The following is a 25,550-nucleotide window of genomic DNA, read 5'->3' as shown; positions in this document are numbered from 1 at the left end:
TAGCTTCTCACCGTCCCGCACTCCACCGGTCCTTCTGGGCTCCTCTCCTTCTCTTATTGGGGAGGGGGAGATGGGGTGAGATTGAAAACGCCCCATTAAGGCTGAGGGAGAGTGGGCTGGTGTTTAATTGGGAAGGGGAGAATACCATGTCTCCCCCTTGGGCATTCTCCTCCAAATCCCCAGTGACCCTCCGCTCGGGTGATCCTCCCCCACTTGTCCACCCCCCAGGGTCAGGATCCAAAAGCAATGGCCCTTCCCTGGCCACCTGAATGGAAGATCCCGGGGAGTAGGTGGGAAAATATCGTCAGGTTTCTCACAGTGGCAAGTGACAGAATGCTTCTTGGGATGCAGGATCACCTATTATTTAGGGTTTATTCCCTGTGTGAGGTAGTGCAGTTACGGACAGATACCGTCTGCGTGTAGATCTTTACCAGAGTGGATACCAATGGACTGTGTGCACGCAGCACTTACAACGGCAGCACCTAATTCAGAGAGGATGAAGATTATTTGGAAAAATATGGTAAAACCTGCATACATTTCAAGGAAAGCGCAGGAAGCATGCATTACTAGACTGACTCAGAATGAAGAATATTGCTCTGAATATGTGTATGTTCTGGACACAGGACATCTACAGAGCAGAGCTGTTCAGTGGAAGACAGATGGCAAGATGACGGTCAACAATAATACTGCGTGGGCAACTGGACATTTTAGAGGTGAACTTTATTACTGCGTGTCTTTAATGAAAAACCTGGAAATGATGGTGCCAGTAGGTATCTGCGTGCCTTACAGTGAGGGGCGGTGCCAGAAGGACAATGTTATAACTATCTCTTAGAGAGGCACACTGAATTGACAATGGAACATTATCGTATGGGGGACATTTGCACTGTAATTCAACAAATACTTTATTGCATCACCGAGGCAAACGTACTAAAGGAAGTGATCGTAATACAATGGCAAACGCCATGCTATAAAAATGTGCATTATGGGAACGAACCCAGAGAAGTGGATGGTGATAAACACCACTCTTGCTTCAGTGCATTTCAAGTAAAGTCTCACTTTCCATTTTGAACAGGAGCAGAAGGACATGCTAATTGAGGGTGAAAAAGCAAAGTCGAAAAAGCTTGGAGGGCAGGATATGGGATGAGGTTAATTGAATAGCCTAAACCTGAAACATCTACTGAGGAAGTGTGCATGGGGAAAAGTTAAGAGAGCTACTAAAATAAATGAGTCTTACGACGAGGTCACAGCACACCAACATACATGCAAGCCTAGGGGAACTTCATGTGATAGAAGACTTGAGCAACATAATATAAAATGTGCTTATTAGTCTGATTCCCAACATTGCAGATGCAGGCTGGAATACTGAGTAGTACCTTGCGAGTGGAGAAGTGCAAGAATACAAAAACTACCAGGTGAGATCAACCTGCGATGATGTTAACCAACAGTCCTGGCAGTGAGCGCTGTGCAAAGATTCAGGAATACCAGCCACATTGTGGCTATGGAGACACATGGAAGCTAACATGGTGGCATTGGGACACTGAAGCAACAGGATGTGTATTAAGTGCCTCTGAGAAACATGGGCCCAAACATATGAAATACGTCTGGGATTCTGTACAAGTTCTAAATAGGACTAGGCGGTCCACAGAGATGTCTGGGAGGTGCAGATGCAGGAGATGTGAACCGCTATGTACTGCGTGACCCTGATGTGAACCCGGACTTGTGGACAGGACTTTGTGGTAGACAGAACCCCACATACTCAACAGCTGGAGAAAATAAATACTGCCCACTTTGAGATGGCCAGTACATTGGCCTTCTCAAGAGTGGTTATTAACCGTTCTCAGCTAGAGGTGGGAGGTCCACCAGGGAGCAATTCATAGGCAGTCCTTTCCTTGGGGATAATGGTGGCAATTGAGAGATTTTCAATTTTTATCCCTATGCTACTGTGATGTATTGCAGTGCCCAATTGTCTACCACCCTCCCCGCTGTACAAAACACTTGCCAGAGTTGGTTTTCTCTCTTCCACAGAAACAGCTTGACAGGGCGGAGAAGTATCCAGCACCTGGAGAGTGGCAGCAGCCAACCAGGACTGCACACAAGCAGAATCTCCCGGATGGTGTCACACTATGTGGAAGAGATAGCCGAGCTGGGGCCACAGAGCTTGGAGGACAACAAAGCAAGTAATACCTGTAATATTGCTTGGGAATGGAAGACGTGGCCAGTTTGGTTAGGGCAAGGGAACCAATGGGAGCAGGAGTGAACACAGGAAGAGGGAGGTGGTGTATTGCTCAGGTGAGGTCTGAAGAGGTGGAGACGGTGGACCAATTGACCAGCAGGAGCAAGCAAGGAGTGCCAGAGTGTGGAGGCAATTTATGGAGAATTTGTGGTATTGGTTAGTGAGTGCAACCAATACCCCCTCCCCTTTATACTTAATACTTCTTCCTTATGGGGAGCGATAAATACTGTCGCCCACCCCATGGATTCCTCTCACCTCCCTGAGCATTTTCTCCTCTCTGTTGATCCTACCGCAAAGCATCACCCCCAAGGTTAGGATCAGGAAGCGTCTGCCTTACCCTGGCCACCTGGGAGGAGTCTTTAGGCAGGAATTTAGTGAGGGATCCACACGATTCATCACAGATAGGAGGAGTGAAACATCTAAGGGATGGAGAACTGGTGGAAGAAGTAAGCCAGAGTAGAGCGGTAGTAAGTGTAGACGAAATGAGGTGTGTGGGCATGACAGAAGTAACCCCAAGAAGACAGAGCGAATGCAAGGCATTATCCAAACTCCCTTCAGAACACTAACCTTTGGCTAGAGTAGGGAAAGCTAGCAGGTCCCTGAGGGAGTTTGGATAGCCTGCATTTAGGGAGCACCAGTAGAGGAAGCCAGGAATTAGACAATAGGGGTTACCGATCACTAACAAGGGATAATGGACACCTAGGTCCAGGGGAAACCCCCATGGCAGACGGGAGAGAGAGAGTGGGATGGCCCTAGGTCCCACAAAAAAACAATAAAAACCCTTAAACTGTCTCAGAGAATCAGTGTTTCTTGTGCCATCTTTGACAGACAGGAAAGCAAGAGCATGGTAGAAGGAGACTGGCTCAAGCAGGGTCTCTGTAAGGCAGAATCTCCTATCCCTGTAGAACAATAACCATTAGATAGAGTAAGAATGGATGAATACATTTTATTAAATCAGATTTCTCCATTGACAAACACAGATAAATACACCATAAATAAACATTGTACAAAGGCATAAAATAATACAAATCCACAGTGCAAAGCGAGCAGAGGGAAGCCAAACGGGAGGCCACGGAGCAAGGTAGAGGAAAGGCCGACCAAGGTCCAAGCTTGAAGGACCGAGTGCATTGGTGCCTGTACTTACCTCGAGGCTACCCGAACGCCAGAGAACCACTTGCAGCACAGGACACACAGCTGGAAGAGGAGAGCCGGCACCCAAAGCACTGCAGAGCCCACCTCTCTATGATAATTGAGTCCTGTGGTACTCCATGGGAACTTACCTGCTCTCTGCCGTCTGTAATATCCCGGTAATACTGGGATATCGGGCGACAGAGATGGTAAGGCAGGTTTACCGATATCCCTGGAATTACCAGCGGGATACCAGCAAACCTATAATGAGGACCATAAACTGGAGAAACGCTGGTACTGTTCAAGAAGAAGAGAACAGGTACGAGAGTACAAAAAGTTGTTAGAGGTCCAGGAAAGCTTAAAGAGGGTCTGGAACCCAAAACCAGTTACTCACTTGGCAGGAACGTAAACCAAGGGGGAGTAACGCCACTGTGCTAGTCTGGGACTCGCACCCAAAAGAGAATCAAAACCACTTGCTCACTTGGCAGGAGAGTGAACTAAGCAGGAGTAACACCGCTGTGCCAATCAGGGACCTGCACCCACATCAGAAAACAAGGTCTGCACACAAGACAATCTGCGACCCTGTGAAAGAGACATTTATTGAGAATTACACAGTTTGGCAAGAGAGGTTGTCAAACCATCTTTGTGAGTCTTGGACCCGCACCCACATATAAGATACAAACTCAGGAGGACAGAAGACCCTGGGAATAATAAAGTGAATCCTATACCTGGCAGACGGAGAGGAATCTGGAGTCCATAGGATATAAAAACTAGAAATATAAGAGACTTTACCTTATCTGTGATCTTGGAACTTTGAAAGAAGAATAAGACTAGGGGAAAGGATCACTAACCCAATCTTGGAACTTTGTGGTTTTTTTCATTTCTATTTATTGAGAACACCAAGAACATTGTTTTTATTTAGTACGAATACCCTTGCACAGTTATCTAAGAATGTAAGTGTTAGGGGCAGAAGTAGGGTTTTGACATGTCGGTGACAGACTATTTGCTTACTGACATTTTCATTAGTTCACTATGAGGCAGGGAAACCCCTCATAGTATTTAGGGCCATAGAGGCATTTTTCCATCCTTTTTGCGTTAATGAATGTCTTTGCCCAAAATTATCTGACCACTGTGTCCAACTCATACTTCTGCACCGTTAAAACCCCTAAAAAAGGATAACACTGTACCAGAAACAAATCCGTGCATACAAGAAGGAAACTCAAAAGGCAAAGAGAAGACATTACGATGACAGAATCAACAATGCCACCAACACACAAAAAGAAATGTTTAGCATCATTGAAGAAATGAGAAACCCACCAGGCTGTGGTAACACCCCACCCCCCTCAGAAAAACTATGCAACGACCTGGCAGATCACTTCAACAACAAAAAAATCAACGACATCCGGCAAACCATACAAAAGCGACCAACCACAACATACAACCCAAGGAACCTAACACGGAACCACAACACAAACTCCGAAGCTTTCCTGAAATATCAGCAGAGGCATTCGCAATGCTGGTAAAACGAAGCAAGAAAACGGGATCACCCATGGACCCATGTCCCCCAGACGTCTACAAATCAATCCTCGTGCAAGGATCGCCAGCAGAACACTACAGAAACCTTCTAAATCTATCACTATCAACAGGGCTGTACCAGAGATCTTCAAATCAGCATACATCAAGCAACTCTTGAAAAACACAAGAAGTGACGTAGATGACCTTTCCAACTACAGGCCGATCTCTAACATCCCCTACCCAGCAAAACTTCTAGAAACCTACGTATACAAACTAACCCAAGAACAAGTAGAAAAACACCACCTGCTGGACCAAGCTCAAATCGGTTTCAGACCAGCGAGAGGAATGGAAACAGCACTACTATCCATCTGGGACGACCTCAAAACTAACGCAGACAAACACTACCACAGCCCTTATTCTGCTCGACCTCTCCGCAGCCTTTGACACAGTTAGCCACGACACCCTGACCAAAAGACTAGAAGACATAGGCATAACAGACACAGCACTACGCTGGACCAAATCATTCCTAGCAGACAGAACAGGAACCGTATGGATGAAACCTTTCAAATCCACTCCACAAGTTAACGACTGTGGAGTACCACAAGGATCCTCACTATCTCCACTATATTTCAACATCTATCAGACTGCGGTCATCAGAATCTTCAAAAAATACAACATTACATGTTACAACTAAGCAGATGACACTCAGATCATCTACAAAATCCAAGACACCGATGCCGACCATTCAACCCTAACCGACTGTCTAAAAGAAGTCTTCAACTGGATGGATGCCAACAACCTGAAAATCAACCTAGGGAAGACAGAAATCATGATCGTATCCAAAGACCATGAGAACGAAACCACCATCCCATGGCCTACGGAAATAGGAAACGCACCAACACCATCGAAGGTAGTAAAAAATCTGGGAGTCTTAATCGACAACAACCTAACCCTGGAACCACAAATAAAAGCAACAGTGAAGAAATGCTTTTTCCTCCTCCACACGGCAAGAACAATTCTACCTTTCTTCTCCTTCACGCACAAAACACTCACTATCGTCGCCCTAATCATGTCAAAAATCGACTATGCAAACAGCTTCTACCTTGGAATACCAGAATACCTCCTGAAGAAACTGCAACAGATCCAAAATGCAGCAGCAAGACTACTCCTCAAACTATCCAGAAGAGACCTCATCACTCCAGCCGTAAAAACACTACACTGGCTCCCAGTAAAACATTGCATCACCTTCAAAACAATGTGCATAACACACAGGGCAATCAGCGGACAAGAAGCAGAATTCCTACAAAAGACAATAGCAGTCTACAAACCAACAAGACCCCTCCGATCAAGCAATGAAATCCACCTGGAACTCAAACCATACCTTAAGAAAAAACTTGGAGGCACCCCATCTACAATTTAGCCCCAAAAACCTGGAAATAAGAAACACTGAAGATCACCTAAAAACCTGGCTCTACAACACCACAGACTAAATCTGGAAACCGAAACTGGAAAAAGGATGACTAAACCGAAAAGACACGGACATCCCTGACCCGAGAGAGTAATTCCCACGGCACCTGGACGGGTGACACCGGATAGACTGGAACAAAGGCGGCACGCACAGAGACTGAGTCAACTACCCTAGACAATCCCACCAACACTCTCGCCCGCCCCTTAATTACCGCCAGGTACCACAGTGGTGTGGAATTATCGAGATATTAGCAATCACCCCACTACCTGAGAGGTTGTCATTGGCAGGTGCACTGGCCACAGGAGTATGAATGGAGAATAAGGGGAGCTATGAGAGAGCATGTTAGAGGCGAGGGCTAGAGGGGTAAGGAACCTGTATGCCAGTCAGACCCAGATCAGGACAGAGCCGCATCAGGGGAGACTAGGCAAGCTGAGCGCAACAATTCAGGATAGAGACGCAAACTAACCAACCCTACTAACAATTTCCCTTTCTGCATACACCTCTCAAACTCCAAACCAAACCCAACCAAAACCTACAGCACAACAAACCGCACAAACGTCACTACATTGCAACAACAAAACAAAAAAAACACACACAGCCTTGCACAACAGTACACAACGACTACCGGCTGCAAACACCCCAGGCCCAGCCAACGGACCCACCGGGTTGAGGCCGGCAACAGCACATCACTGCTCTCTTGCACTTTTCCTGCTTCATCCCACTAACTCAACCTCCCCTCCTCTTTCAGAGCCGCCAGAGCGCCAGGGGACCACTCCGGTGGTGATAGTCCGCGGTACAAATGTCCTTTAACATATCTAACTACAGCCACTCCTCAGCTATCGGAGAAATATCTTTCTTTCCCCAGTTTTCTTCAGACTTACAAATTAGTTCTTAGGGATCCCAGACCCTGGTTGTTAGCTTTAGCTTACCCTTGTCAGCTATTGCACTGAAGAGGAACAGCCTGTATACTTTTTCCAAGCTGTCATGGGTCCTCGACCCTTGAATGCAGACCTGGTTCCCTCTCATCAAGTGGTGTGCTGCAAAAGCATTGCCTGGATGCTCTCTCGAAGCTGTAGGGGTCCCTGACCCCCGGGTGCAGACCTGGTTTCCACTCATCAAATGCTGCACTGAAAAAGCGTTGCCTGGATGTTCTCTCCAAGCTGTAGACTTGGTTCACTCTCCTGCCAAGCCTTAGTACAAGTCCATGTTACATTTGGGGGCGAATCCCAGACTCGCCTTTCCGGCTTTTGCAACAACCATCTTGAGGTATCTGAGCCCCTGTGGCTTCATCTATACTTTGTGTTATTGCTTACATGAGTGCTAGCTCCTTCAAGACAGCTGGGCTCACTCGCGGTACTCTGGTAACTCGGAGCTTCCTTGCCCCTGCAGCAGCTCTACAGGTTTCTTCTGCTCAGGGATGGCCTGTTGGTGTGCTTTCGTGGTCCACCGGTCTCTGGGTCACCTGGAGTATTGTTCCGTGCAGTCCTCCTGTTCAGGACCATCCCCGGACTCTCTCTACTTCTGCACGGTGTCCTGGTCAGCGGCCGTCTCCACGTTGGGCTTGTCTCGGCTCTTGCGGTTCCTCCTGGTAGGGTTTGGAAAACTCTCAAGTCCTTTTGTTGGTTTTTATCTTACTTCTGCCAATCACTGTTCATGAACCACTAGACTGGTGAAAGTGGTTCCAATGCGTACTTGATATTGCTCAGCAATCCCTCCCCATCTCAGTACTAGGTGAGTATTGAGATGTGTGAAGGCATCATGAACCAAGACACAGACAACGGATTCAAAGTTCAAACAAAATGGTTTATTAAATGAAATGTCAGGATGGTAGAAGGACTAACTTGCCCTATACTAAAATGGGATTTCCCGACCTGAACAAAACTAAGGAAAGTCAAACAGTTCAACTTAAAAGTCTGTCTGTGTCCAAAACCTATCCTTGCCCTCACAACTTAAGTTAAGCAATGTGTAGGAATGTCAATAATGAAAGAAATAGTGTTCAACATAAAGTGATGAGCTTCATTCAGCTCTTAGCTTCCTTTTCACCTCGCCTTCCCCAGGTTCCAGGAAGTTCAGCAAAAGTCTCAAGATGACCCTTTCCCAAGTTCAAACAGTTCCACATTCCTTGGGGTTCCCTTCTCCAGGTTCAAGGCAACACAGTTCCACACAAAAGGGTCTTGAGGGCTCCATCCTCAAGACAGTATTATAGTTCACCAAGTCTTAGGGTTCTCTTCCCCAAGACTCAAATGTATCAACTTATACTTCTTTTCTGCCTTCAAGGTTCACCACAATTTCAGGTCAACTTTACACTGCTTTGGATTTTGTACTGGCAGTTCACAAAAGGTGCCCCTGCTTGTTTTGATTCACAAAGTCTTTGACTTTCAAAATTCAGGGCTCCCTGGTCTAGTTGCAGTTGTCAGACCACACGGTCCTCCCACGACAGGTCGTGCATTCAGGAACCCTTGGCTGGTCAGCCCACACAGGTGCTTCTGTAGATGTCCTAGTGTACAGATTCACACTCACTTAGCTCCTTGTATTGGCCTCTTGGCTTTATATGCATGTTCACACTCTCCTGGCTTCCACTGGTTAGTCTCTTGGCTTTGCCATCAGGTGTCACATGTCCTTGACTCACTGTTTCCATTCATCAAATTTACTTTGCGGTGGTCTTATGTCGTCCCCATCTTTCTGTCGCACTCTCACACTTGTGACCTTATTTCGTATGTTGCACTTTCATATATTTCCTAGGGCTTTGTCTTGGGGTTCCCCCTGGGTCTTTTGACAATGTTCATACTTTATTGGCTTTAGCCAATGCTTGTTTTCTCCTCTTATATGTTCTTTCCTTAAGGGATTTACTTCCCATGCATTCTTATAACTTTCCTTACATGTATTATTGAATGCTTTGTTGTTCGCAACACTCTGCAAGGCTTGCAAATGTTATTTTGTAGCAGAGCAGGAAATTCAAAAATGCTTTTCCATTCAAGTCTGTTCACACGCGAGGAGTCCTGAGCTGTGGACCAACTTATTTTAATGCGCAGTCGAGGAGGGAGGACTCCGGGGCCATAAACGCACAATGTACTTACCAGTTATGACGGACTCTCCCGCTCTCTCTCTGGGTTTCTTTCTCCCTGACTTCCTTGTCGGGAGGTAGTTTCCTTCGCCGCTCGTTGGCACCAGGGAAAAGGGGAGCTTTCTTTGCTCCCAAGTCGTCTCTTGCACTCGCCAGCCTTCAGGGCTTCTCCACACGCAGGTCTCTGTCTCAGACGTATGGCAGCCTCTCACCTCGACACTCGGGTCCCACTGCATGGTTCAGGTCTCCTGCTCTCTCACGTCCTTCTTCGTATGGCTTTTCAGCGTGCACCAGCTTGTTTTCCTTGTTTTTTTCTCTCCTTCCTTGCTCGCCTCGATCGGCGCCAGAGGGAGATATTTATCCCGCCCAGCCTTACCCAGGTGCAGGTCATGTTCCTTCCATCTTTGATTACGGTACTGTTGGTACTCAACGTCCATCTTCCTCGTCCCATTACGAGTGTTTTTTCATCCTCTTTTTCGTCCCAGTACCAAAGTGGTGTTCTGAACTTTAATTGTAAAGGGGACGATAGGAGAAAGGTCTACAATAGCCTATAAAGACCGGGGGAGGGTTAGGTTGACTTGCAGTGGGAAATGGGGATACCATGTCTCACCAGTGGGTGCCCCACTCCCAATCCCCAGGTGCTCCTCGCTCGCATCCTCACCCCCAGGGTCAGGATCCAAGCACAATGTCCTTTCCCTGGCTACCTGAGCAGAGGATCCAGGGGTAGTAGGAGTGAGGATACCCTCAGGATTCTCACCGATGGTAACTCACTAGTAATCTTCCTCGTCTCAGTACTAAGTGAGTATTAAGATGATAAGTCACTAGTACTCCTCCTTGTCGAAGTACTGTCTATTTGAGTTGCCATAGCAAAGTATACAGGGTGTGATGGCAAGTCTGAAAAGGAATGAGGAGAAGAAGGACAGGTTGGGTAGTTCTGGAATGGGGCACCAAGATCATGTGCTGGTTGGGAATACTGCGTTCTCCCAATGTAGTTGTCACTGGTCCCAAAGAGTGTCTGCCCTCCCATGAGATCCACCTGCTGAGTACCACCCCCAGGTGGACTATCGGGTAACGACCTCACCACCCCAGCCTCATGGAAAGGGGCTCCCCCATTCGGAAGCATGGTTGACATCATGGGATTGATCACACTTACTGGAATTGAGGGTTGGGCCTTATGATGTACGGAAAAAGGACCCTTTGTTTTCTTTGCTTACTTAATAAAAAGGATATTTCAGACACTACCTGCAGGGGTAAAAAGTTGTGTGGGCAGGGCTGGGAGACCTAATTAAATGGCCAAAGAAAGGCATATTTTGAGAAGGGGAGGAATTGGCATACACGTATGGAAATGAGTAACTCTACATCATCTGGGCACCATTAAGATTTCTTTTGAATATCATGGTTTGCTAATAGGTTAATCCAGTTGTAAACAAAATAAGGCTACAACTCCCAGAATGCATTGATCTGTTAAATGAAGGCCATATCTGATTAACACGTTTTCATATGACATGGAGTTACCTTGCCAAACCATGCTGCTGTACAGGGAGTACAGGGAGGCAAAACAGCGTTTGCGTGAGTAGGGAAAAAAGCACCGTTGTTACCCATTAGGTTTGCTGCTGCCCTTTAGGTTTTAGGCAAATGGACCAGGGGTTGGAGAAATGAATGTGTAATGGTTTCGAGCAGAAGAAGGTTTGACGGTTAAGGGAATTGCGATTAGGGGGAAAACTGTTTGGTGCTGTATGAGTAAAGAAGCAATTGCCTGTCTGAGCAGTACTTACTGTGAACAAATGTAAGTGTAAAGGTAGAAAACAAACATTAAGCAGCAAATAGTTTTAACTTATGTGTAGTGAAGACGTGTTATTTGTTCCTACTGTAGGCATTTTAAAATCGGATGTCCATGGACCCTCACGATTTGATGAGTGTTAAAGTTGCTTGTCAAAGTTAACATCATTTATTAGGCATTGCCAGGATACGTTCACATGCTCACAACTTATTTCAGGTACTGTCATAATACAGTAAGGTACTCACATCATTGCCAGGTACACACAGAAATAGACAGCTTTTGCCATCAGACAACATCAATTCACACAATTTACTAGGTATTTCAATATGTTGGCCTTACAGTTGCACCATATCATAATTTGCTGGTTTTAGAGAGCTTCAGGTAGATAGCCTGCTTCTAATTTCTGTAGTAATCTGTGTTATTACCCGCCGATTGTAATTGATTCACGGGCTGCAGAAGGACAAAGACCCTAGACCCTGGGCGGCCTGAACACGATTTCAAATTTGACATAGTATTGTCCCATTTCCGAAACTAGCACGTTGACCATGAGCTATCCACCCAGCATACAACTAATTGTCAGGCGTTGGCATTATATGCCCAGTTACTCGCATCATTTGGCAGCTATTGCAATCACAAGCCAGAGCCATTTTCTAGCTATTGCCATCCCACACTCAGGCATTCTTGTCGTATGGCAGATTTTGCCATTAAATGTTCATGTACTCACACTAGTTGGCAGGTATTGTTATAATGTGTCTAGGTAATGGAATCACATGGCAACATGATTGCTTCACCCAAGAGCACTCTGAAACAACTTCAAGACACATTTTGTAAACTAACATTACTTAAGATAGCTGGGAACTGTCCCACTACCTAACTATCAATTTTTTCACACAACGAAACCAAATGTCCCTGTGGGCGTGAAAAGGGAGAATTTGACTAATCAGACCATTCTAAAATTGAAGATGGGTATTTCCTACATTTGTTGTGTTCTTTCTGCGTTGTGTTTGTGTAAAAATGGAAGAGCCACTATGTTACCAAAAAGGTGGATGGGACGGGGTGCGAATTACACTATATGGAACCGCACACACTGTAGGCTGCTTCATATGTACTACCACATCCAAAGTGCCATGCATAACCATACAGTAAAGTTGGACAACCTAATTAATTGAGATGGGGCAGTGGTCTTCAAACTGTAGAGCACGGCGCCATGCCTTGGAGGGGGCACGAATCTGTCAGCTTGAAGAACAATTGACAACCTATTAGTGTTTATCGGCGGTGAAGCCTCCTTTTCTGTCGGGGCGCTTCTTTCAAGTAATAAACACAGCGTGGTGCAGCGTTTACTCCTTGAAAGGAGCATCCGACAGAAAGGCAAAATGCAAAGGCTGGGCTTGCTGTCACTGATCAGCTGTCAATCGGCTCTCCCGTTGTAAGCACTTTTAGTCGGTTGCCTGCCTCCCTTTCAGAAGTGTGCTACAAAAATGGAAGTAGAGGGAGGCAGACGCTCTTCGCTCTCCTCGCAACATGTTTAAAAAAAGACTACTGCGGGTGGAGTATGTAAAAAGCTTGAACGATAACAGGTATGAAACAAAATTGGGTAAAGTAGTAGAAGAAGAAGAAGAAAGCAGAGCCATGGCAACAGGCTATGAGGTAGGGGGAAAGAGGCTCTGAATGTGGCTGAGGGGAAAACAAATGGGAAGGAAAACAAGGATGCAAGAGAACGGTGCCAAGGAGAGAAAAGGGTGTTCGAGAACAGTAGACACCCACACAAAACGGGACAGGACGGGATAGACAAAATGGCTTCAGTGAGACTGAGATGAAACAAGACTGGAAGACAAGACAGAATAAGCGACAGAAGAGGGGGCAAAGAGTGAGACATAATCGGAGGGCGAGGGTTAGGTAAAATAAGGGGGGAGGGAGTGATACAGAATAGGAGAGGGTGTGATCAGGGATGGCATTTCACCAAAATACCAGAGGCGGAAGTGACATCACACGACCCTTGACCTCTGATGACATCACAGGAAGTGATGTCATTTGACCCCGTTCCGAAGGGACATCACGGGAAGCAATGGAACACGATCTTTCACCCTTTAACAAAACACATAACATAGCATTGTTTCTAAGTACACTAAGAAAAATATGGTTACGATATCACTGTAAAGTGATACATTTCATACAAGAATGGATCACCATATGTATCGTTAATATCAGTGCGCATAGGCCCATATGACCAAATTACTGTGAATGCAAGCAGACGTCCAAGGCCAAAAGATGTGTTATTATATAGCACTTATGCTTAAGCGCTTCATATAGAACAAATATATACATACAAGATCACCCAACCTGTGTTGGTAGTCACTTATCAACCTCAGCAGGATGAAAGGCTGAGTTGACATTGCCGGTAGCGAACCTGCAAATCATACACACATTGCAGCAGCGAGCGCTCAGCCCACTGAGCTATCTTACCGGCTATAGCTGTCAAATAATTTTATTTTTATTTTAGGGGTAGCAAAGGAGCCCTCAGGGGTCCCAGTTGCGACCCCCGTTGACCCTTAAATAGCATCCCTGGGTGTGATGAATCCTGCAGAGTCATCACTGACCCTAAGCCTAACACCTCCTCCCATGTAGTCAGGGCAAGGCAGCCGCTACCCGATACTGACCCTGGGGGTGGTATTATGAGGGAGGATCACATTGGAGGAGATGGCTGCCAGGGAGATGTGATGACCTCTGTAGGAGACACTGTATTACTCTCTATATGAAGAGGACCCTATGATCCTTAAATACCTGATGGCATGTTGTCATTTTGCGAATTCTTCTCCTGTTAAAATCCCAAACAACTGTGTATGAAAAACCTCCCCAGCAGAATAAACTTTACACCTCAGGTATTCAGGGTTTACATTTTGATCTGGCTAGAACCCTTGAGCGCCACATCACTCCACATAATCTCTCCTGATTTTGACAAACTCTGTTCCAACAAGTGTTTAAAACAATCTTGCTTTGAGAAGTCTAGAATGTATATGAACTTCAAGTTCTATAATAACTGGAGTATGGAGACGAAGATGACGACCAAGGAGTCAATGGGGAGGAAATGTGACTTGAAGCGTGAGGTGCAGTCTAGTTGTTTGAAACCTAATCAGCTTTGTGGGACATTTTAACCAGAAGGTTTTCTACAGTTGGAGGCCCGCGGAAGAGGCAAGGGAAGAGGCTGCAGAGTACACGCCCCGGGAAGCGAGACTGGCAGCAGAGGCAGTTCAGGAGAGAAGAGCTGTTGCAGAAGCAGAGAAGGTCTGCCTGCAGTGGGTCAGCAGTGTTTCAGACCGGAGAAGAGAGACTCTGGCAACGAGGAAGTGACTGAAGTGCAGCGGGGTCAGGGGAGCAGAGGCGCTGTAAGGTTGCGCAGGTCTCAACGGCAAAGGAAACGAACGCCGACTCAGGAACCAAAATGAACCTCTGGACAAGCAGGGAAGCCAGACCCACGGAATACTCTCACAGCCACAGCACGGTATAGCGGCGAGTCAACCGTGAAAGAGTGTTTAAAGAATACTTTAGAAACCAGCATTGCCATAAGCCAAAAGACATTGGGAGAGACACAAAGAGACACACTTGGTACAATTCTCCTGACATGAGATGTATGTTGGGGGAGATCTGGAGCAAGCATTGAGAAGAGAAATTGGAAGAAAGTTTGACAGAGCTGGAACAAACCCTCATATGAAAGGTCTGCATGGGGTATATTGGTACAAGTAATTACTGGAGTCAACAAGTTATGTCACTGAAGAAATATGATTTCATAATATATACAAGTAGAAGAAAGACCTGATAAGAGTATCAAACAGTTATACTTTTTGGAAGAAGACATCCGGCAGGACAGTACACCAGGAGGTCTGTGTGATCCAAGAAGAAGATATTTCTGGCAGGAGAGTAAATCAGGATTTCAAGGGTTTTCTTTATAGTTAAAACAATATTCCTGGCGGGGGGACTACACCAGGAGATGAACAGTTGTGCAAGAGAGAAAAAATGTGTTATTTTTTACTTTCTCCCTGCTAAAATATTTCCATCCCCAATTCAATCCAATGGAAACATTACATTCTCCCACTTTCTATTACAAAATCTCCCTCCCAGCTGCAGCAAAATGTTGGCATGTGTGGCAGTGTTAACATTTGTAGAGACTAGGTAAGGAAAAAGGGTGATAAAGAGGGGATTAACACACAAGCTTGTGCCTAAACCCTCCCACCTCATAACCAAACTTCTCAACTTTCTCATTTGGAGACTCAAGTGTATGAGAGGAAAACGTGGGCACGTAGTTTCTTGACATCCCTGCACAGAGCTACCAGTCTTGTAGATGGTTTCTGGAAAGTTTTGTCCACCTCTCATCCAGCAAGCTCAATGACCTGGGGGATGGGACAGCCAACTTCAAAACGTTTTCCTTAAGGGGGGCTTGGTATAATAAAGTTTGAAGGCCACTGTAGTGACCAGATTTCCTAGCACCCAAGCGACAGACACTCCTTGGGGAAACTGTATCCCAGAATATCAATCTGAGGCTGAGCAAAAGCACCTTTATTGTGTATCCTGAAAGTTACAGGTAAATGGCAGTGTATAATAGTTTCTTGTCTGTCTCATCTCCTTTTCCCTTTCCCTCCTTATCTTTGTCATAGCTCTTGCACTATTCTGAAATGTCGCCAGGCCTAGTACGATCGTCGTTTTTCGCATTCGTCATGTCTTAGGGCCTTGTAAGAATGTAATTGTATTTTCCAATGCTCCCTCAGTTGCCTTGAAGCGTTTTGAAATGCATTGTGTATAGGCGCTATATAAATAATCAATCAGTCAGTGCACATCCAGAAGCAATGGCTGAAATTAGCACCCCCTTTTATCCCTACTATTAAAGGGTAGTCTTGACTGTGTCAGTCAATGTCAAAATATTTTCTCACTTTCAGGTTGTTGGCCTGTCCCCAGTTTTTATTTTGAAAGTCTGGTCACCCTACATTGGGATAACAATAAATATGGGATAACGAAAGGGAAACTCTGTTGGTAATATTACTAAATATAATTGATTATTCATTTTAAGTACAAATCAGTACAACATAATACATAGCCCTGATTTTATGTTGTTGGAGAGGGAGTGTAATGTGAGCAGCAAAAAAAGAGTATCTTGAGGTGCGGGGGCGTATTCAGATGTTTAAGTTCCATAGCCACTCACTGATTACGTACTTAACATTGGTTCTTTGCAGTAGACCACAGCTCAGAGGACGAAGAGAGCGGCCATGTTTGGATGTGGGGAAACCCACCCATGGGAAAGGAGTTGAGTATTTTCCAGAGGAAACAGGCTTTTTTCTCTATCAAGCTTGGCGGCGACAAACGTTTGGTATGCATTATTAAACTTGCCGGCTGGAGCTTTTAAGGTGAGCACCATGAAAGATATTTCCCAAGCAACTATGGGGAATGGGTGTGTTTCGAGCACAGCCTAGAGACAGTAACGGCGCTTGGACGGTGGGGGATTCCGTCCTAACCCTTCTTTCAATGCACCTGATGTTTTTAGATTCCTCGTTCAGCTCTTCTGTGGACAGCGAAGGCAGGTCGGACAGTTGCAAGCCCGGATCATCCCCAGCCAGGGAATCTGCCTTGCTGCTCTCTGCCTCGGTGTCCGGCATGGTCGTTAGGGTAAACAGATGTTGTCATCTCGGCGCGACTACAGTCGCTGACGGAAAAGGCTCGTCCACACCTTCATATTGTCATGGAAACAGACAAACAGAAACAGGCTGTGCAAAGAGAAACAAAAGAAGGGCAACGGCAGAACGAATTAACTCCACAGTCCACAGACTTCTAGAAGTCGTGACTAAAACATAGCTGCAAAGTGTCGCAGTTCCATATATTTTTTCTCTCCAATTACATGCTGGAACTTGTAGTTTCTATTTTCCTCATTGTAAGTATGGACTTACAAGTGCCATCACGCAGTGGGGGAAAACACAGGACAGGCTCGCGGTGTCGAGCATAGAACTGGGAAACTTGACCGCTATGCTGAAATAGCAGCCATTTACTATAGAAAGGAAAAGGAAGCAATGTAAAGGCATGGCTGGATTCTATGTCAAGACTCGGAGGCTCAGATTATGCTCTCACTTCTCTTTACTAACTCGAGCAGCAACCATATAAACAATATAAACATGGAAAACCCATAAAAACTACAAAGTCCAACAAAACCCAGAAATTTTGTAGTTCGTTTTCCATAGGATAAGCAGAAACCATGTGATCCCTTCTTCCAATCAGCGTCACTTCTTCCCTATAACATCCCGCAACTCTGAAGTCCTTCCTCTTTCTTTGCTGCTCGAGCAGCGAGATAAGTACCTTTATATTTTATTGATAATGTTGATTTTGATACTGTATTGTTAATGAACTAATAACGCACGTGTTTGCAAGCGAGCGCGTAGGATGGGCGGAACATATCCGCGAGGAAGACGCGACGGGACTCTCGTTCCGGCGTCGGTTCCCCGCTAGGGGGCGCCACAGGCACGGGAGTGCGCAACGGCGCAACGGGATCCCAGGAGTTCCGGCGCCGTTGCGAACTTACGTACTAGGAGAGAAGTACCAGCAGAGTCTCACGGAGCTCGTCAGGGATGATATCCCAAGCCCGTTTTTCAAAACCACCAACTCCGTCTTCCAAACGGACAACCGTGTGTGGACTGAAAAGGCACGGCTCTGTGCCTAGACTGGAATGCCACCTAGTGGCCGAAGTTGATAACGCAGGCTACAACCTGCTCAGAAAATTGTAAGCTGGGAAACCAGCACAGAATCAATAACCCCTCATTCTGCCACTGGGGAGGAGGTGAACAGAGACTAACCTCTGCTTGACGGGCTCAGTCCCAGGTAAGACTGTTATTACCAAGAGGTCTCGCCTAGCTACCACTACATATATTGACGGGGGCACCCCAAGCAAACTGCAAGACACCTTAACAGTGTTTCAGAGGCACCAAAACATGAGCGACTACACCGACGACTCGGACGAGCCCCACGTCAGCGGGTGCAGTATGACCGAGGCGGTGCAGATTCTACAGAGTGCCGAAAGACCCCGGGAAGAGAGGGGCATTTTGCGTAACCTGGCGGATCTGTCCGAGGGTAAGGCTCGCAAAAAGAAAGGGGGAAGCAAACACAAAACCCGCAGGGACCGTAGCGCCCAGACCCCCCCGGGTTCACCCCACAAATCGGGGAAAAGGAAGGCGAGATCCCACATAAGAAAGGCCCCCAGCTCGAGCGAGTCGGACGACGACTATTGTAGGAGCAGCTCGCGGTCCGAATTTTACACCTCCTCAGAAGACCAAACCTCCCCGGAGGAGGAGGGAAGCCGTCCTACGAAAAAAGGCAGGAGGGAGGAAGAGGATCTGCTCAAGGGAGAGTTCGATCCCGACGATCTTATCCACCCCAGGTCCAACGAATGGGACCCGCCGGAGAAGATCGCAGAATACCTCAGAAGGCGCCTGCGGACACCGTTAAGCAAACAGGCCAGGTCCAAACTGAAATCCGAATGCCCAAGACCAAGGGTCCCGGACGGAGTAGCGGAGACCCCGGAGATCGATGAAAGGATCTTGACGTTCCTAGGCCGGTACGGCAGGGACGTAAAGAAGGGCATCGACAGATCCTGGCAGTCCTGTCAGGACAAGGTACTAGATATGCTAGGACCGATCACCAAGATCTGGCAACTGGCCGAGGAAGCAAAGGCCAAGAAGGAGCCCATGGATCCAGGGATTATATCCGGCTGGGCTCAGAGAATTATCTGCCTGCTCGGTAACGCAAATACAGCGTTGGCAACCGAAAAGAGAAGGTCGATCCTAATGAAATTGGACTCCAGACTAGGGGAGATGGCGACCTCCGAGCAGGCCACAGCCGCGAAGGGCAAACTCTTCGGGGATTTGTTTATCAAGGACATGGCGAAATTCGCCAGTACTTATGTGTCGATGGACAGGGCCCAATCTTCCCTGAAGAAGGTTTTCGGTCGAAGAGTTTTCGACAAGGCTGGAGGAGGAAGGGGCCGCTCGTCCAGCCGTGGCCAGTACAGAGGTTCCTACAAGGACAGAAATTGGAAACAAGAAGATCGAAGGTCCAACCCCTCTTTCCTTCTAGGGGAAGAGGCAGGGGCAGGGGTTGGAGGAACAACGGAAGGCAACACCACCAGAGTCCCCCAGGTGAGAGATGCGAAAGCGCTAGCAAGGTCAAATACAAATATTCCTCCAGTAGGGGGGAGAGTGAAACGATATGTAGAAATATGGGAAGAGTTGTCCTCAGACGCCTTGATAAGACAGACCGTAAAAGGGTTTCAGTTAGAATTCTGGCGGGAACCATATCAAGTAGTACGACCAAGAAAGATAAATTTCAGCAGAGAAGACGAGGCCCTGCTAGACAGGGAGGTGGATCTGCTAAAGGCAAAGAATGTGATTGGTCCAGCCTCAGAGGGACCAGGGGGCTTTATAAGCAACCTGTTTTTAGTCAAGAAAAGACACAAAGTGAGACCAGTGATAAATCTGAGGGGTTTAAATTTCTTTCTAGTGTACAGACATTTCAAAATGGAAGGCATCCACCTTCTAAGAGATGTTCCCCAACAGGGAGACTGGCTAGCGAGGATAGACCTCAGGGATGCGTATCTGACGGTTCCTATCTGGCCGGAACAGACGAAACTTCTTCAGTTCCTTTGGAAGGGACAGAAGTGGGAATTCAAATGTCTTCCCTTCGGGCTAGCGTCGGCGCCATGGTGTTTCACCAAACTCTTGAAACCCATAGTGACACGCCTGAGAGAACAGGAGATCAGGTTAATTATCTACCTGGCCGACATATGTCTAATGTGCCAGGAAAAAGAAGTGCTAGTTCGACAGGTCCAGCTAACCACGGGGTTATTACAACAGCTGGGGTTCCTAATAAATTGGGAGAAGTCACAACTAGAGCCTATTCAGGATCTGGAATTTCTGGGGTTCAACTTAGAGACAACACAAGGCACTCTCAGGTTACCCCTGACCAATGTAAATTCAGTAAAAAAGGAAATCAAGATCATGTTGGCGAAACAGGAAGTTTCTCTGAGGGAAATAGCGAAACTTATAGGACGTCTGTCGTCATCGATACAGGCGATATTTCCGGGCCCCCTGCATTACAGGGCGCTACAGAGGTTGAAGATCAGTCACCTCAGGAAAGGGTTTTCTTACGAACAGAAAGTGAAACTATCACAAGAAGCGAGACTGGAGCTAGAATGGTGGTTCTGCCACATGGCAGCCTGGAATGGCAGGGCAATATTTGGCTCTTCCCCGGACCTAGTGATAGAGTCCGACGCCAGCCGCTGGGGATGGGGAGCCAGATGCGGAGACCAGTCGACAGGGGGGAGATGGTCGAGAGAGGAACTGGGTCTCCACATCAATTGCCTGGAACTTCTAGCGGGTTCCTTCGCGATTCGGTGCTGGACACAGAATGCGGCAAAATCGTCCATTCTCTTAAAAATGGACAACGTTTCGGCAGTCAGATATATCAATCGACTGGGCGGAACAAGGTCACAGAAGCTGACGGAGATGGCCAACCTGTCTGCGAAAGGGGATAAACGTGAGAGCAGAACATTTGCCGGGGGAGCTCAATCTGATAGCAGATTGGAATTCAAGACACTTGAAGGACTCCAGCGACTGGCAACTGGATGACTCAGTCTTCCAGGAGCTAATGCGCCACAGAGGTCCATGTCAGATGGATCTCTTTGCTTCCAGGTTGAACAGGAAGCTTCCCAGATTTTACAGTTGGAGGCCGGATCCGGAAGCGACAGCAACGGACGCCTTTCTCCAGGTCTGGGGACCAGCAAGAGTATACGGGTTTCCCCCATTCTCCTTGATAGCACGCACAGTGGCACAGGTCAGACGTCAGTTAGCAACAGTGATTCTGATAACACCAGATTGGAGGGGCCAAGCTTGGTTCCCGGACCTCCTGGAACTGTCGTTCGAAGCCCCTATTCGGCTGCCGACCAGGGAGAACATTCTGCTGAATCCGGCAGGAGAGATTCACCCATTAGTCAGGTCAGGGAAGCTAAGCCTTCTGGCTTGGGCGATTTCAGGGAGAACTGGTCTAAGCCAGGACTTTCAGGCACAGCTCAGGAATTCATCAGAGAGTCTTGGGCTCCATCGACAGGCAAGGCATATAGAGTGGCATGGAATAGATGGAGTGATTGGTGTCTGGAGAGACAGGTTGATCCCGTACATACAGATGTGATACACATAGTGAACTTTCTGGCTGCACAGGCAGCACAGGCAAAGGCCTACAGGACCATTAATAATTATAGGTCGGCAATTTCAGCAGGCCATGCGTACATAGATCACAAGCCAGTAGGGGAGCATCCCTTGGTATGTAGGCTTCTGAAAGGCATTAAGTGTATGAAACCCCCAGCTTCCAAGTATACTCGTTTGTGGGATGTAAGCATAGTCTTAAGAATGTTTCAGAGTTTGCCGGACAATGAATTCTTGTCCCGGAAGGCACTATGGGCTAAATTGACTACCCTTCTGTGCCTCATTTCCTGTAAAAGAGTCTCGGACGTGAGAGCGTTAGACACAAACAGTAAGTCTTTTTCCCCTTCAGGAGTAATATTCTTTATAACAAGGAGAACTAAGACAAATATTAAGTCTGTAGAATACATGGCCTTCCCAGACAAGCCTAAGCTGTGCCCAGTTAGGTGTTTGAAAGCGTACGTACGCAAAGCAGACGAAGTGAGGCCCGCAGGCGTGAATCAGTTACTAATAGCAATTAGAAAGCCTTTTAGAGCAGTAGCATCAGCCACCTTAGCTAGATGGGTGAAGTGGTGCATGGCCGAGGCAGGAATAGACGTACAACAGTTCGGGGCGCACTCTACTCGGGGGGCTATGGCATCGTCCGCCTTTCTGGCAGGGGCTCGTTTGGAAGATGTCCTAAAGGCGGCAGACTGGTCTAACGGGGAGACCTTTAAGAATTTCTATTTTAGACCAGTGGAGCGAGTAGCATCGTTGGTGGTAGGTAAGCTTTAAACGAGCATAATCTGAGCCTCCGAGTCTTGACATAGAATACAGATTTTCCACACATTCGTTACAGAAAGTCATGATTCTATTAAAGACTCGGAGGCGAAAGATTATTCCACCCAATTTCAATCGCTACGGTGTATGTAATTTTATCTTGCTGTAATAATGCAATTTGTTGAAATTATGCAAATTTGTCTTGCTTGGTAATGGTATTGCTATGCGATTGCCCACCCGTCTATGAAGGAATTTCTAACAATCTACGTTTGTTTCAGGAACGGAACAGAAAACGACAGGTTGAAAAATTTGGCCGAAACAAGTCGTCTACCGGTTGGGGCGCGAGTTTGTCGGTACAGCGAAAGAAAGAGGAAGGACTTCAGAGTTGCGGGATGTTACAGGGAAGAAGTGACGCTGAATGGAAGAAGGGATCACATGGTTTCTGCTTATCCTATGGAAAACGAACTACAAAATTTCTGGGTTTTGTTGGAGTTTGTAGTTTTTATGGGTTTTCCATGTTTATATTGTTTATATGGTTGCTGCTCGAGTTAGTAAAGAGAAGTGAGAGCATAATCTTTCGCCTCCGAGTCTTTAATAGAATCATGACTTTCTGTAACGAATGTGTGGAAAATCTGTATTCTATGGAAAGACCGGCTAGTACTCTGCCCTTTCTTTGATGCTCAGATAAAGTGCTGACATGCCACAATTCTGGAGCCCCTGAGTGGGAGATTTCACCACTGAAATCGTAGAATGTCATTTTCCCATAGGATTGCATTGGAGTTATTATTTTAGGTGGGAGGCAGTAAAAAATAGCACTATTTTTATTAGAAAAATCGCGAGTCTCCAGCGTAAATCGGGAGGGTGTTATAATGTAGAAGTGACACTATGCATGTTCCATATTCTATTAGAGTGTTCATCTTGAGTGGTTCTAGAATCTAGATTGAGAACCACACAAGAAGAAGATGCAGTTTGACTAAGATATGCTGTGAGGGACTTCCTTATAATAAACCTATGAAACTCATTAGTAGTGTCACATCGTTATTGGTGAAACTACATAACAATTGGCGACGAGGAGCTGCTGCTTAAGGAAGTCCCTGGATGTGTGTTGGTGGGCGTTAATGCGAGCTGCAACGTACACTACTGGAGAGGATTGTGTGAAGTTTGGGGTTGCAGTGCCAGTCAAGACAGCTGAGCCCATGCGGACGGCGCTTCACAGAGGACGAGGTCAGACTTTGATATATACTGTGGTAGTAGTGTAGTAATGCTCACCGGAGGGAATAGAGAGGGAGGCGGCATCATTTAAATGCTGTGCGCGAGCTGTCACCTGAAGGAGACCGACATTGGTTGAAACGGTGCGTGAGCTGATGTCTACAGGAGCTGCAAAGAACGCCTTGTGAATCGGCGCGTCATCGCGTACGCAGACCGCTTACTACAGAGGAAAGGACCTTGGTACGTGCGCTGCGTGCCGCCATCTTGTGTGACTTTGGTGCCATAGTAATGGCATATATTATAAGCGTTGTGTTATGAATCGACGCATGAAGTACATTACAGACACTGCAAACACCGCAGAAAGCTAGCGGTTACGGCGAAAATTGACACGCCGTGCTGTGAACACGTGAGGGGCGTGTTTGGACCATAAAAAAAAAAACTGGGAAAGAGTAACGTGCATAAGCAAGACCGCGGAAGACGTGCATTGGTTAAAGTGAATGAGAAACTGAAGTCAGACACGCATATCATTTATTCCAGAGACTGAAGGTTCATGGTCGGATTTCCGTTTAGGACATACTACTTAACATATTGCTAGCCTATGCAAGAATACACTGTGGCTCCTGTTTTTCATCATTTTGCTACATTATGAACATTTATATATAAAACATTTTTCCGTCATGCTCTCCCTATTTCATTCATTGTAGTCATGGTCCAAAAATTGCCCTTAAACCTTGTTTTCCATAATTCTGCGTTGTGTGCATCGAGCCTTAGCCTGCATGGGCTTTTTTTTAAACCAAAACTTTATCAGCTCATTTAATTCACATATATAACATACATCTATTTGCTTGTATTGTGAGTTACATTCCCTTCAAGTTCTTGAACCACAATTTCAACAACTGGTAACTTGCCCCTGTGTCCCGTGCCCCCCACCAGTCCTCACGGGCGATCCTTACAATTGCATTGTTCCAGTTCCAGCTCATTCCTTTTCTTCCTCCAAAATTCCCAGTGCCTGTAGTCTCTTTGGGATGTATAGATGTGTCACGTCTCTGATTGCATTTTGTATGAAAGGGGACCAAACTTTACTAAATGCTCTCAGCGTCCCACGTATCGTCGCTGTCTTTTTCTCCACGTCTATGGTGTCCCATATTGCATAATACCACTGTATAGTGGATGGGGGTTCTTTCTGGTTCCACTGTCTTGCTATGCATCTTTTTGCAGCCATCATTAAATTTGACCACAGTTGCCCAGCATTCCCCCCCCCCCTATTTTTTGTTGCTGGTCAAGCGAGGTGCCTAGGGATATTTCCTTCCCTTCAAACTCCCTTTCTATTTCCATTATCTCCAGCACCTTAAATTTTACCTCCTGCCAGAAGTGCTTCAATCGCTGGCGTCCCCACCATATATGCACCCCACACCCCTCCCCAGCATTGCTCTGACCTTGTAGGACTCATTTTATGCAGTCTCTCTGGTGTGTAATGCCAGTGATGTAGGAGTTTGTATTGTAGCTCTTGATGTTGTACCGACGTGTATGTGGTGTGCCAGCCTCTCATCACCCTGTCCCATTCCTTGTCATTGAACGCACTTCCTTTTATCTTCTCCCACTTCTGCCTCATGGCCCCCTCTTCTTCACTTTCCCCTTTCATTCTTCACTTTCCCCTCTCATTAGGATCTTATATATTGCTGAGATCAACCCCCTGTTCTTTTCTGTAGATGTTATCAATTTTTCTCACTATGTGTTCTCTCGAGGACCCTTCCATCATTGTGGGGGTCCCTGCCCAATGCCTCAATTGCCAGTAGGCAAATCGGTCCTCGCCCTTTAGTGCCAGGTCCCTTTTACAATCTGTGAATGCCTGAAACTGAGTCCCTTCATAGAGGTCGCTAATCACCCGTATCCCCCCTTCAATCCATCCCTGAACCTAGCATATTCTTTGCCTGGTGGAATGCGGGATTCCCAAATATGGGTGTGTGTGGCGACCGCCACAGTGACAGACGCATGTTGCCGTTAGCTTTTTCCCAGATCTTTAGAGTATTGCTCGTAATTGGATTTCCGAGCAGTCCGGCTGGCCTGTCTCCTTTCTTCAATTCCATCACCTTCATTCCCATCACCTTCCACCGATTGTTCCATGCTCAACCAGTGCTTCTGAGTCCCTGCCCTTCCCCACTCTGCAAGTG

General features: G+C 46.6%; 1 protein-coding gene across 1 annotated transcript in view; it reads right to left on the bottom strand.

Annotated features, from left to right (window-relative positions):
- Positions 1–16,904, bottom strand: part of CFAP263 (cilia and flagella associated protein 263) — a 614,832-nt gene extending 597,928 nt beyond the window's left edge. Inside the window, exon 1 of the mRNA XM_069654512.1 lies at positions 16,706–16,904. Coding sequence (XP_069510613.1) covers positions 16,706–16,830 — 125 coding nt within the window. The 5' untranslated portion in view covers positions 16,831–16,904. The remainder of the gene's footprint in view (positions 1–16,705) is intronic.
- Positions 16,905–25,550: the final 8,646 nt, after the last annotated feature.

Source organism: Ambystoma mexicanum, chromosome 1p, assembly GCF_040938575.1.
Source record: "Ambystoma mexicanum isolate Mex_15411 chromosome 1p, UKY_AmexF1_1, whole genome shotgun sequence".
Lineage (NCBI taxonomy): Eukaryota > Metazoa > Chordata > Amphibia > Caudata > Ambystomatidae > Ambystoma > Ambystoma mexicanum.
The sequence above is the reverse complement of the archived record's forward strand: the minus strand, read 5'-3'. Positions and strand labels throughout refer to the sequence as shown.